The sequence below is a fragment of the Numenius arquata genome, chromosome 11 (genome assembly GCF_964106895.1).
Source record: "Numenius arquata chromosome 11, bNumArq3.hap1.1, whole genome shotgun sequence".
Lineage (NCBI taxonomy): Eukaryota > Metazoa > Chordata > Aves > Charadriiformes > Scolopacidae > Numenius > Numenius arquata.
Genome location: NC_133586.1, coordinates 3,285,836 through 3,299,138, shown reverse-complemented (window position 1 = coordinate 3,299,138; position 13,303 = coordinate 3,285,836). Strand labels below are relative to the sequence as shown.

The window sequence follows — 13,303 nt, the reverse complement described above, 5'->3', positions numbered from 1 at the left end:
GCTTGTGTTTCTTAATAAGGGGACTTACAGGTGTGCCATAGTGTCAGCTGCCTGACGTTTGGTATTTTGTGTGCCAGCTGGGAGGCCCCCTCCTTGCATCGCTCCCCCAGAAACCCAACAGCAAAAGAAACGGCGAGTTTCCACCTCCTGCTGTGTCTGATCAGCACATGGGACTCAGAAGGCACGAGCATATTTATAAGCATTTCTACCTTGTTCCTCGCTGCTCCCAAGGCAACGGGGGAAAAGGGATGGCAGCGCCCAGGGACCATGGCTGCTGCACAAGCGGCGTGGTGCCGGATCACTGCCAGTGACTGCCGGGACCTGTCAGGTGAGCATCAGGGCTGGAGCAGGGCACTTTCCCCATCGCCAGCATGAAAGGTTCAATTAGCTCACTCCGGCAGGAGGTGTATAATTTTAGATTCAGGATATCATCAGTCAATAGTTAATGAGTGAACTGATGAGAGCGCGAGATGCTTTAAGTGGACTAGCTTGAAGAGGAGGTGAGTGCCTGTAATCAGGGGTGGATTACTGCCATTCAGAGCACACTGCCAGCTGGGTTTGCCTTCTGAAATACTTGCCTGGCTCCCCTCACCATGGAGACTGGTCGCACAGAGCATGAGGAAGGGATTTGTTTGGTTTCTTGAGTGCTGATCTCTACTCCGGGCTGGATCACCCTTTAAAAGTGGCATTTCAGGACAGTTGGTGTGGGGAAGGGGAGCAACCTACATCTTCCTACATCTCCCCCAAATGTGCTTTATCCACATCATGGCAAGGGGCTCAGTGTTGACTGCTAAAGTTTTGGAAATAGTTTTAGACTTCCTAGTGCCATTTCAGCTGGAGAGCAATACTCTGAGTGATACCCACTCTGGGATATCACTGCAGGAGTGACATCTGTCATGCAGAGGGGTCCTGAGAGGTCAACAGAGCCCCTGTCCCCATATCACTAAGGACCATACAGGGGTGAGAAATGAATTTGGCTGATAAATTCAGCCCAGACTTTCTGCTGAGATGTATTAGTGTGATAACAAGTAACAACTGTGCCTGTTAAGCCACATAAATGCCTGTAATGGGGTGGGAAACCATCACAACCCATGCAGCTGAAGCCTCAGTTGAATGACACCTGGTTGCTACTCACCTGCGTAGAAAACCACGTGCCTAGAAAAGAATTCCTTTGTCTTATCCCCTCAGAGAAGCAAAGTCAGCATCTGTCCGACCCAACCCATCCCAGTGTCCAGGCAACATGCAGAGCCTGTGCAGATGGGCACAGCGAAGTGGGCATCACCATTCACTCCCCAAGCCCCAGGTTTGCTCACCTTGTACAACAAGCCTGCCCTGGGCGGTCCTCCGCACCCGAGTGCCAGGTTTGTTCGCGGCACACACGTAGATGCCAGAATGCTGTACGGTGAGGTCTGAGATCATGAGATTTCCCGTCCCCAGCACCTGGATCCCCTCCACGCCGATCGGGCGGCCATCTGAAAGAAGGGGAAAAGGGTAAGAGTCACATGTTGGAGCTTTGAGTGAGGTTCTCCCTGGCACAGTCCTCAGTGAGGTCCAGTCTAAGTACTTACGGAGCGGTGCCATGCTCTGTTACTGAGATTTGCCAAATAAAGTCAGTAGGTTTTAGCTGAGGCTCTTAGCAGAACCGCCTTCTGGAGAAAACCAGGATTCTCACTTACGGGTTTGTCCAAAACCATGCTTTGTGCTGCTTGAAAAACCAAGATACGATCACGGGAAATGTGAAAGCTTTCAACCACGTGTTCAGATTAAGATGAAGCACCCAGAACACTTCAATAAAGTGGTTAAACCAAATTAAATCATATCAGCTTCTGTGAGCCATTGCCTGGGTTCTTATGTTAGACTGACCGAGGATCCAACCAGCCTGTTTCCAACAGAGATGCTCTGGGAAGGAGAAGACCAGCCAACCTACAGCAGTGCTTCCCTAATGCACTCTCCCAGCAATTTATGACTTGGGGATTTCCTGAGCCAGAAGTTATGCCTTTTTGCCTGCTAACCTTTGATGGATTTTCGTGGCTTCGGAAACTCTATGAACACTGGATTTTCGACTCCTTAGCTCTTGAGCACACAATAGCTCAGGGCCAAGGAGCCAAACTCTGAGCTGGTGGTTAGATCTTGCTCAGCTGGGCAACTGGAAAGGGCTGCCTCCATCCTGAGTGCTGGGTCTGAGGGAGGCTGGAAGGAGAGCAGCAAAGTTTCCAAAAAACATGCCTGGGCTCTAGCACAAGGTCTTCAGAATTGAAGCACTTAACGCAAAATAGCTCAGTATCAGGGAATTCACCTTTTTCCAACAAAGCCTGTTTTCACTGGAAAATTCCCAGCCAGCTCTAATTACAATGTGTTTCATTAGTATCAGGCTATTGCTTTTTATTGTTTCGTTGGTTTGTGTTTTAAGACACTGTCTGACAAAGGCAGCTCTAAATCAGTCCTCGCATGTGTCAGGGTGTCAGAGCAGAGGGGCAAGGCAGGGGAGTAGTTTTACTGGAGGAGCAGTTAAAGGGTGCACACTTTCATCAGATGGGAAACAGGAACCCAGTTCCTCTCTTGCTCATGGGGGAGTTTAAAGAACCTACAGAAATGGGAGAAGCAAGAACCAGCCCTGGTGATCTCCCCACCTGACCATCCCACGAGCCCTCCATACACGAGTGCTCCACAACAGCCGAACAGCCTGTGTCTTGTGCTTCAAGGTTGTGGCTAGTAAAAGGGAAAATTCATCTGAAAACTGCCTCCTGGAAGTTCTGTCGGTCTTTGCCTTTCCCTCTTGCAAGGGAAATGGAAGAAGCCAAAGAAAACCAGAACTGCTCTGTAGGAAGGAATGAATGATGGGGGAAGACCTGAAATGCTCTAGCTGGTTTCCACTCCTGTGGGCCACCTCCTGAGAGATGCTAGGTAATGGCTGTTCAACGCGTTTTAAAATTTATTATTATCCAGTGGGCAAAACAATTTCCAGCGCTGTTTAGCGCTGAATAGATTGGGGAAACATGAAGACAAAGCGGCACTCAAGGAAAGGGACAAATTAACCATCAACCCAGAAATGCCACTTTGCAACTTGCTGCCGAGCGAGTGGTTGGATGCCCGTGGAAAGGCACGTGATGGGATGGAGAGCAAGTGTCTCTGGCAGCGTTAGCGAGAGCAGCGCACGTCCATCAGCTCCCAAGCCTGGACCATACGAGTGAGGGATCCCATGTCAGATTAACGGCAGCATCCTCTAGGAAATGCTGGCAAAACTTGGATTGAAAGCTACAAAGCACTTCCCAAACGTATCTCCTGCCATACTCCTTATATATCGTTTTTCAGGAAATTTTTAAACTTAAAGGTTTCCTTGCTTCATTAGGCAGGCAATGCCAGACCGCTTCATTATGTGCATTGCAAAGCAAAACGCTCGGGTCTTTTAGAGAGAGAAAAACAATGTCATTAAATGATTAAATGATCACATAGCTGGCCAAGACACTGCAGCAGCAAATGGCTCAGTCATAAAAAGGACAGTAAAACATGACCTGTCCCACATTTAATGAGCAGTAAGAAGGAACCATTCCTTTCAAACATCATTTGAACTGAAGTGTAAAGAGGTCTGAATTAAATTCAAATTGAACTTGATTTCATCTTTTAAACTAGACTTTTTTTGGAAATCCATATTTATAACAGACGTAAAAATCAAATCTCTCTCTCGAGGGAGGGGCAGGACCAGTGAAAGATGCGAAGTGGCCATACCTGGATGCTTCATCACATCATTGCCTTAAGAAATACCACAGAAATGTGACTTGAATGTCAGTAGTTTTACTGTATTATTTATAACATGCTACATAATTTAAGCATGCAAAGACCCAGCCTGCAGCAGGTACTCCACACAGTGCAAATACCATCGATACGTCCTCAGTTGCCTCTCAAATTCCAACTATTAATTAGAGGTGTGGTGGTCTGAAGAAACGTCTCCTGTCAACCAAGCATCTTTCATTTCCCTGAAGAACAAAGCTCTCCAAGCTCTCTCAGAAACCTCGAGGGATCTGCCATTTGATCCAGGGAGTGTGGCCACCTCTCACAGCCAGCAAAGATCATCCAGTATGCCTTGTACTCAACTCCTCCCTTCCAAAGAGCGCTGAAAAGGGCTTCTAGAGAAATATCTCTGCTTTCCCAGCCTGCTCCATCGTTCCGACTCCACTGCCTCACTCAACCTGAGCCATCCCTGTGATCGGTTAGAAGCTCTTCAGCCAATATCAAGTCCAACTTAGTAACACTGACAACACATATAAATAAAGTGCTGTGCAGAGCACACCTGCATTGCAAAGGTTGCTACCTATTTTAACTCTGTTTCACTTACACAGAGACCTGAAGAGTGGCTTGGATCAAGGGATCCAAACCCTGAAAACTCACCTTCCTGGCACCGCTTTCCATCACCAGTTCATCTCTCCATAGAGGAGATCCAAAAGACTGCCAAAGCTAATATTGTTTCTCAGTTCCCAAAACTCCCAGGACCCACACAAGCTTGAAACTGCTGCTCATTTAACATGACGTTCTACTTCTTTTTATGAAGTCAAAAGCAGAAAAAGCGCCGGTCTGGGTGGAAACGTCTGACAGATTCCCTCTGTCGATCCTCAATTGATTAGGGCAGAAGGGGGAGGTTCAGCTGGTTGTGAAGAGCTGGCAGGCAACCGATTCATAAAGGAGACCATTCTCCAAATGGGAGATGCTCCCAAAAGACACCTCGGCTATGGACAAGTAGAGGCTTCCAGGTCCCCCACTGGGGTGAAGTCGGGATGAAAGATGCCTGCGGTTTGGGAGCCACATTATTTATTTTTCCAAGGTGTACGTGATGCTTTCTGGAGTCCATTCTCCGCCTGCTAACCAAGTGATTGGCACACCGGCACCAATTATGGAGACCCGTTAAAACGTGCCAGGCGATATGAATATGCAACAACACGAACGCCTTTCTTTTATAAGTAGCAAGTAGAAAGAAAGTAACAACTTTCTAATGTTGATCATTTAGGTCTTTTGTGAATTCTTTGTATTGTGCCATAGTAGCCTTCCACTTTTTAGACACATGGGTCTCCTGCTCCAGCGGACACTGGGCACTGTGGATTAGCATATTTAGAGTACATTGCAACAGTTGACTATTCAGTATGTGAAGTGGTGAAATTTACTCTATTATTTCTAAACACTTACGGGAACGGTGCTCCTGTCAACCAGTCAGCCATCTATTGCAAGCTTCTGTGTCCAATAAGTTACCAATTAATTGGCTCCTACAATTGTTGTATAGTTTACTTCTTGAATGGCTCCCTCTTTAGTAATTTCCTTCCCATTGTGCGACCCTTTCTGACAACTTCTGTATAACGCTATCAGATAATCACTGTCTTTTCTCTCTCGCCTCACTTTTCTGTATCTCTCTAAATAGTTTATTATTCTGCCTTGGTACCTTTTATGGAGGCCAGCTCAGTGGCCTGTCAGTTAAAGGGTAAGGATACATTAAAATAGTCATTCATTCAAAAGGCTTTGCAGTAAGTGCCCAGGATATTCATTTGTGCACACATACAGGTCCAAGCCTGAAGTGCGTAGCTCTGAAAGGAAAAACCCTATCTTCCCTGAACAAACCCTTAATGATTTTACATTTCTCTCAGAGCCTGCTCTCTAATGAATGTTGACATTTCATGCACGGCGAGACACAGGAATTCTGTTTGTGGTCAGGGGCTACAACATATTCCCAAGGAAATTAAATTCAAAATTGATTGTGTGACACTCAAAAACCGGCCCAGATTTGAATTATTTCCTTCAAGCAAAATACAGCTGCCTTTCCTGCTAAAAACCAGTCAGCTTTTTAGCAAAGCCAAAGCAAAAAGTGCAAATGTTGTAAAAGCAAAATTGTTCTTTTGCTCCTTCCTTACAGATGAAATGCCACAACGTCAAAACTGTGAGAAAAAGGGTTCAGAGAGACGCTCCGAAATGGCAGTGTGTCCTGTGCAAAGTCCTGGCGTTATGGCAATAACACGACTCTTCTTTATTTCAGCCTGGCAAGAAAGAGGTCATACAATTGACCTTTTTTGTTTAAATTAAGTCAGGCCTATTGCTAAATCCGCTGCATCTCTCTAAGACTTTGTGGCTATGGACTTTTTTACTTCTGGGAGTGGATTAAAAGTGTTTTTCTAAGTTGAGTAAACTAACTGGTTATTTAAGCTGAACCAGTTCTGTAGGAGGAACTTCAGGAAGGAGACCCTCCATGGGAGGAAGCCACATGTACAGACAACAGATGCTTGGAGGACCTTCCCATCCAACATAAACCCCTCCACCTCCTCCTGATCACAGAGATATGGAGACATGAAAGCACTTCTGAAATGGCTACAAAGAGATGACAGACCCACCAACTCATCAGAGAGCCTGTACGCCACATCGCTGTTGAGGCCAGTATAATACTAAATAAGATCTCGCAATGTTTTGGACGGGAAACATTCCTGCTGAAGGGGAGGAAAAATAAGGGGATCTCTTTCCCATTCAGTAGCTCTAATTCTGCTGCTGTGCTGCGAAGCAGCGTGGAGAGGGTATTTATTTTTGGTGGAAGGCAACGCTGAGCTCAGACCATCCAGACAAACATCGCACGAAGCTATTACATCTTCATTATTGTACTGCTCTATAGAGACAAGTGTTTTGAAGAAGGTAATAAGCACTTATAATTAAGGCAATTATAAAGTAGTTTATTATAGTTGAGCGCTAACGTAGAGCCGCCTTGTGTCCAAGAGAACCAAAACAGTGATACAGCCTATCTGGGGAATTTTTAAAACAGCATCAATCTGACGGTTATGGCTCTGGAGGAAAAAAAAAGCAGCTAGTGGCAGACACCAGCTGATTTTACAAGGCACCAGAGGATGCAAGCAGGAGGGCAAGCATGGAGAAATGCTCAATTGATGCTGGATTGGTGCTGGATATGTGTCCTCGTTCCCTGGCAGACAGCTCTGGAGTGAGACGTCACCCTTCCCATGAGCTGGACCCACGGGGATGAAGTCGCACATCCAGCACAGCAGCACGAGACAGGATTATCCCTGTTTGTGCTTCAGAGCCACCTTGGGGGACTCGGGAAGATTAGCATCCCAAAATGACGTGACCTCGCAGATCACAAGGGCTTGGGAAATACTAACTGAACCCAACCCCACAGCGTGCACAGGCGGAGTTACAAGCTCCGGAAGATAAAACAAAAGCCACCAGCTCTTTGCTCAGCACAGATTTCTGTAGGGGAATGGAAGTGTCACTCTGAGCAAAATAGTTTCCAAGTTACTATCACAAAGTGAGAGCCTAAAACAACCCTTGCTTTCAGACTGGAAGAAACACGGCACTTTGCTCTTCCTTGTTTGTATGATGCCATCAGACACTGCCTTTGGTTTCCCTGCTGATTAAAAAAAATATCACGGACCACAGCAGCAAGCATTTGTTTTTTCAGAGCTTCAGACACGCTACTTTAAACACTCTCTTCCCCTCAACATTTTTTTAAAGCTCCCTGAACAGGCAAGTTTCTTTTAAGTCTGTTTTACGTAAAAGATGTGTTTGTGTATGATTTTGCTTCTCTAGGCCAACAGTGGTGATGTTTTTGATGCAGCTGAAGAAGATGCTGTCACTCGAGAAAAGATAAAATTATCACCTTTCACGAAACATCTACAGGTTTAACCAACCCACTTCACTCACAGGTAAAAACAGGATCTTGGCAGAGAGAAAAAACAAAGCGTAGACGTGAGGATAAAAAAGCACTTCAAGCCTACAATTAACTCCAGTGGGAAGGGAATGGGTGAATCACTTGTTGCATAAAATAGTCAGTGGCACCTACCTATTTCCCACACGATGGCAATGGAGAGGAGGAGGAGGAGGGAATCCCAGTCACCCCTGGGGCTTACCTAGGCGGCTCCAGGAGACGATGGGCCGGGGATTGCCCGTTGCGATGCACTCCAGCACAGCCGTCTGGTGCACCGTCAGCGTGAGGTTCTCCGGCCCGACGAGAATCATGGGGTCCTTGTAAACGGTGGAGTGGGAGCCTGCAAGGACAGCATCATCATTAAAAGGCACCTGATTCTCTCTTTTTTAATGGAAACGCCAAGGGCTTCATGCATCCTCTAACCACAAATGATGTGGCTGGTGTAATCCTCAATAAATCTGAGACATACATGAAACAAAAGGAGCACTATGTTTTCATGACAGTCACGTTGTCTGACCGGGTTTCAAGTTTGCGCCGATATGCCAGGGGAAAAACCCTCAGCCAACTCACCCAAGCACAAGCAGCCCTGTTAACACCCAGGTATGGGCAGCACAAAGAAGGAACCACGCTGGAAACTTCAGCGAGCAGATGTGCAGGAAAAACATGGTATATAGGGAGGACACAAGCTGCCAGGCCAGCTCGTGCAGACAGGAATGCAAATAAATGAAGGAGTTGCTTTATCTTTCAGCATCTCAAGCCATAAAGTAATCCATGCAGTCCACAACACTTAAATCTGCCTCTCTACAAGCATCCTCTCATGCTGTTGGTGTCACTTGCTCCAAAAGCCCTGTCCTAGGACATGGAGAGCGATGGAGGTGCCAGTCCCTGACTCCTGCTGAGGATCTCCTTGAGGATCTCCTTCCCTTGAGGATCTCAGGGGAATTCCTCTGACGACTACAGCCCACAGGGGGGTCATCTCCCCTGTCCTGGCCCACTCTGGTGTAACTGGGTGCAGGGAGAGGACGCATCACATTGCGCTGATACAATCGTGATTCATTGTTCACGATGCAATCACTCATCGTTTATTTGCACTACAGTAGCACCAAGTGGCAGCAACCAAGAATGAAACCCATCGTACAAGATGATACACAAACCTTAATAAAGTCAAGTCCTGGCACAAGGACTCTGGAAACCAGACAGGCACAGGACAAGCAAAAGAAACTACATTTCACCAGGCAGGAGGAGGCTGTGGGACATAAACATCATCCTGTGTCAGGTACACCACAGCTGAACCCGCATCTCCTGAGTCCCTAAAAAGTGCCTTATCCCTGGGCAAAAGCTCCCTTCAGCCTTCACTCCGTTTTGTTGGGAGCAGGAGAGGAGGAAAAAAAGGAGAAATTCTCATTTCTCCATCAGTAAACAGGAACACTGATAATCTCTGCGTTAGTTTTCTCCCCTTTTCCAACGAGAGCTCGGTTATACTCCAGAAATGCTGAGGTCAAGCAGTGTTTAAGGAATTTCAACAATCTGACAGCTGCTGCTGGCAAAAATGCTCTGTACACCTGCAGAGAGAAATACTTGGGTCGGTCGTCTGCCCCCGAGCAGGAGAGGGGCACAGGGAGGGCTGGGGAGCTGAGCTCTGCCATGGGCTGGGCTTTGCTGTGGGGACCGTCCCATGCTGACTCCCGTACACGGACTTTCCGATGTCCAAAAGGCTTGTTAAAGAGAAGTGATCCATCAAAAACTATCTGCTAGGGCTTTGCTCCAAGCCCAAATTCCTTTTTTTCCTGCACTTTGTAGCGTTACCCTGTCACAGCAGCTCAGGGGCTGAAGTCAGGGTGTTAGCAGAGGGATTTCGCAGCGGTCCAAGGGCAAGCACAGATCAGAGCGGCTCTTTGTTAATCGTTCCTACAGGGGCTAAACGAGGAGCGATAAAGCGACCGAGAGGTTGTGTCTAAATGGGCAAAATCCAAGAAAAATCACCGTGTCAGTGTGACTTAAGAGCTGACTTTCTCACTAAATGCATTTCACTGCAAGCCATAAAATGCAGATTTTTTGATGAGAACCAGAATGCACAATAAATTCATATGACCGGCTGGTTAACCCCAAGAGATCTGAAAAACAATACCTTCCCTCTCAGTACCTCGGAGCGCCTTTAAAACCCATGTAGATTTATTGTTCTAAATCACAATACTAAATGTTCACGCTTAGAATAATACGATATTATCATCGTATTATACAGTGATTTCAATATTTCAAAACACAGAGAAATGAAATGAATTGTCCAAGGTCACCCAAGAATATCAGTAAGCGGGAGCTGAGACCAAAGCAGAATTTTTAAAGCACTCTATTTTGACAATAAAATATAAAAAAACCCACATTCTTTGATTTATACTCTGAGTCTTAAATAGGCATTCAGGTTTTCGGGCATGGGCTCAGCTCCCCGAGTTTGGCCAAACCCTGCCCAGCTCTGGAAGTGGCATTTCCACCACTGCTCACCTTCTCCTGCAAAGGCCACGTAACGGACCCGTAGCTTCGCTGCCAAGCCCAGTGCCCACAGCAGTGCCAGCTCCAGGGCCAGAAGGAACGGTGACCCAGCAGGAACATGCTGATCAGACACCGGCGCCATGCAACGGGGTTGGCCATGCCCAACCATCAGGGAGGAGGCTTCTTTCTCCAACCAGAAAAGCTCTTTGATGCAGGGTCAGGAAGGAAGGAGTGACAAAACGAGGGACTTGTGGCAAGTGAGCACTGCTGGAGCACAACAGGGTTCAGGGCAACGTGGGGGGGATTTTTTTTGAAAGGGAAAAAGGCTCTAATGATGCACGTGGTCCCCAGGGACCCTGCCAGCAGAAATCTCTGGGAGGATGGGGAGGTCCCCAGCACTGCCAGGAGTGACAGGCACTCTAGCAGGGACGGCAGCGTCGCCACCACGGGCTGTTAGATCTTGATCAAAAGGAGAGCAGCAGAGAGAGACGCAGCTCGCGCTGAAAAGGTGTCAGCGCAGAGAGGCAGGCAGCCCCTCGGGAGCATCTCCGCTAAGCAGGCACTTGAAAATAATCAATCAGTAGGGCTGGAAGACATATCCGTGCTGCTTGCTGCTGGCAGCCCCACCACCGCTGCCGGCGAGAGGAAGGAGACTGCTACAAGCAGGCTCCTTCATCTCCCTCAGGCAGCCACCCTCCTCCTCCTCCTCCTCTCCAGCCGGGCTGTGGCAGTGCCCTGCAGGGCAGCCGCTCCCAAAGACCATCTCAGTCCTCTCCATCCCCAGCCAGGGCTCGGTTTGGAAACCCCAGTGAGGCAGAACCGGTGCTTTTCTGTGGGTGAAGCAATGGCTGAAGTTGCTGCCCTGTTAAGAGGAGAGGGAGCCCTCCTGCCATGACAAAGAGCAGGGAGCACCATTCCCTTTACCCCTCCACACAAGAGGGAGACAATGGAAAGATTTGCAAGATTACTGCTCACCCCATCATGGCGAACGCCATGTGCACAACAGCACTCACATTAGTTCAGTATTTACTGACACAACACCCACACCAGTGAAGCAACGTCCCTGTGCTACCTCTGTGGCACACGGTAGCCTCTGCTGGCATGCCAAAGCCTAGGGTTAACATGCTAGCACATACCTGCAACATGCTAGCACATACCTGCCATCCCGGTCTAACAGATACAGGTGTGCTCTTAGCAAACACCACAGAGCACAAACCTTTTTCACTGGGGTTTAACCCAGTGCAAGGGGTTTTCCACGGGCTGAGAGCATGCAAACGTCCCGTTACGGCAGCACTGCTGACATGCAGTCACTGAAGCGTGGATCAAACCCTTCAACAGACACTTACACATGGTGCCCGTATTCATCATCCGACTGCTTTAAGGAAGAGAAAAACCACAAATGTTTTACAGACAGGAAACCTGGAAAATATCCATCTGAAATGAGGGATGGTCAGATGAGAACAACTAGCACTTTCTGTCCTGGGAGAAATAATAACTCAGACCGGTAAATTGACACAAAGAACTTCACCGCGCTGATAATTTACTGTTCCTTTTTCCCTCCACGTGGCTACTGTTCATACAGATCAAGAAAACAGATAAGTAACAGGCATCAAAAGCTCCCAGGTCTTTCAGAACCAGTTAACCTGCTTTCTTTCCCCGTCAGAGTTGATATATACAGCATCGCTCTTTCCGTAGCTTCACCCCAGCTTCACACAAGCTGCTTTTTTACCATCGGTAGAGGCTATTCTGACACTCGTTACAGGCATTAAGTCTCCCGCTCCAGAACCACTGGCCAGGCAGCTGTTTCGGAGGGTGTGAGATACGAGCGTACGCTGGCAAGCCTCCAGCCACTGGCTACCAACAATCATGTGTATCTGATGGACAGGAGGATCACAGCTCATGGTGTGGTGGGGGGAAAGACCCTTTGCTGCAAATAAAAAAAGCTCACAGAGAAACACACACCCACCCAGCCCTATGCAGACTTCCCTCGCCTCTTATCTCCACAGCTGTAATCTCCATTTCCACAGGGAATCTGGGATGGTTGCCCAACACAGAGACACGGATGCTATCACAGGAGACCACAGTGGGTACCCACCGTCTCAGGGCAGTTCTGACCTGCCCAGAGTCCTTTATCTCAGAGGCCACCCTGCCAGCAGGACATAGCTATAATTTGCAGGTGACTACTTCTTTGGCACTCTTATCTTCTCTGAAGGTAACCCACAAACACTCTGAAGTCCAGGAGAAGCAAGCTGTCCTGTTTTCAGAAAAGGAGGTTGAGCATATCAAAGGCATTTCCAAGGAGAGGGCACAAAGGTGTCATTCACTCCTGGCTGCTTGATCCAGCTGGGTTGTATGATTTGACTTAATACTTCCCACTTCCTCCATACTAGGAGCAGCTATTGAAACATCAAGAGAGACTTCTGAAGCTAAAAGTGTTTCAAATTAAAAAGACTGACAAACAAAGCAAGCCTAACTATAAAGTGACAATCTAACGTCAGGTTTAGAAACTGGCTGCTGAGTTACTGCTCAAAGGGGCTCCAAGAGATCAGCTTGGGTCCCACACGGACAGCAAGCAGAGGGATGGGCAATGGGCAGGGCGGCGCAGGGCAGCACAGCTATAGAAACCTGGTAGTGTATTTGCACCCTAATCCCTCCTTCACTGTCCCCAGGGTCACTTGCACATGTCCTTTTGTGTGCTTTCACAAACAGGTCAAACTTGTGCACGTGCAAAGCATGGATGCAGGTTGCTTTGGTTTGCCCTCACGGCTTCATCACGTCCTGCCTCCGGCGGCATGAGACCAAACAGCAAGTATGTGATTTTGGCCCTTTTTTTGGAGAGGAGACCGTAAGGCACCGTCATTTCTTCAGCTGGAGCTTTCAGGGGTGAAAACCTGTTTCTGTCACTGACTTCAAATGTGGATAGAGAACAAAGTTAAAATTCAGCCTGGGGTGCTCAGGGCTTCTCCTTCTCACCTTCCAAAGCAAGGTTAGCCTGCATCGGTCACAATGCAATGCTAACAGCCCACAGAACATAATTCCCCCATTAGATAAATAATTGATCACCCTGTGTGCTGCAATTACTTCCAGAGTGGGCAGGTCTCATAAGGAAATGATGAATCTTCCATATTTCCAAAA

The 13,303-nt window shown here is 47.6% G+C and overlaps 1 protein-coding gene across 1 annotated transcript in view; it reads right to left on the bottom strand.

The window, feature by feature from the left end:
* The window catches only part of IGDCC3 (immunoglobulin superfamily DCC subclass member 3), a 105,218-nt gene that overhangs the window by 25,114 nt on the left and 66,801 nt on the right, over positions 1–13,303 (bottom strand). The window contains exons 5-6 of the mRNA XM_074155982.1: positions 7,884–8,021; positions 1,314–1,472 (exon numbers count right to left, since the gene is read on the bottom strand). Coding sequence (XP_074012083.1) covers positions 1,314–1,472; positions 7,884–8,021 — 297 coding nt within the window. The remainder of the gene's footprint in view (positions 1–1,313; positions 1,473–7,883; positions 8,022–13,303) is intronic.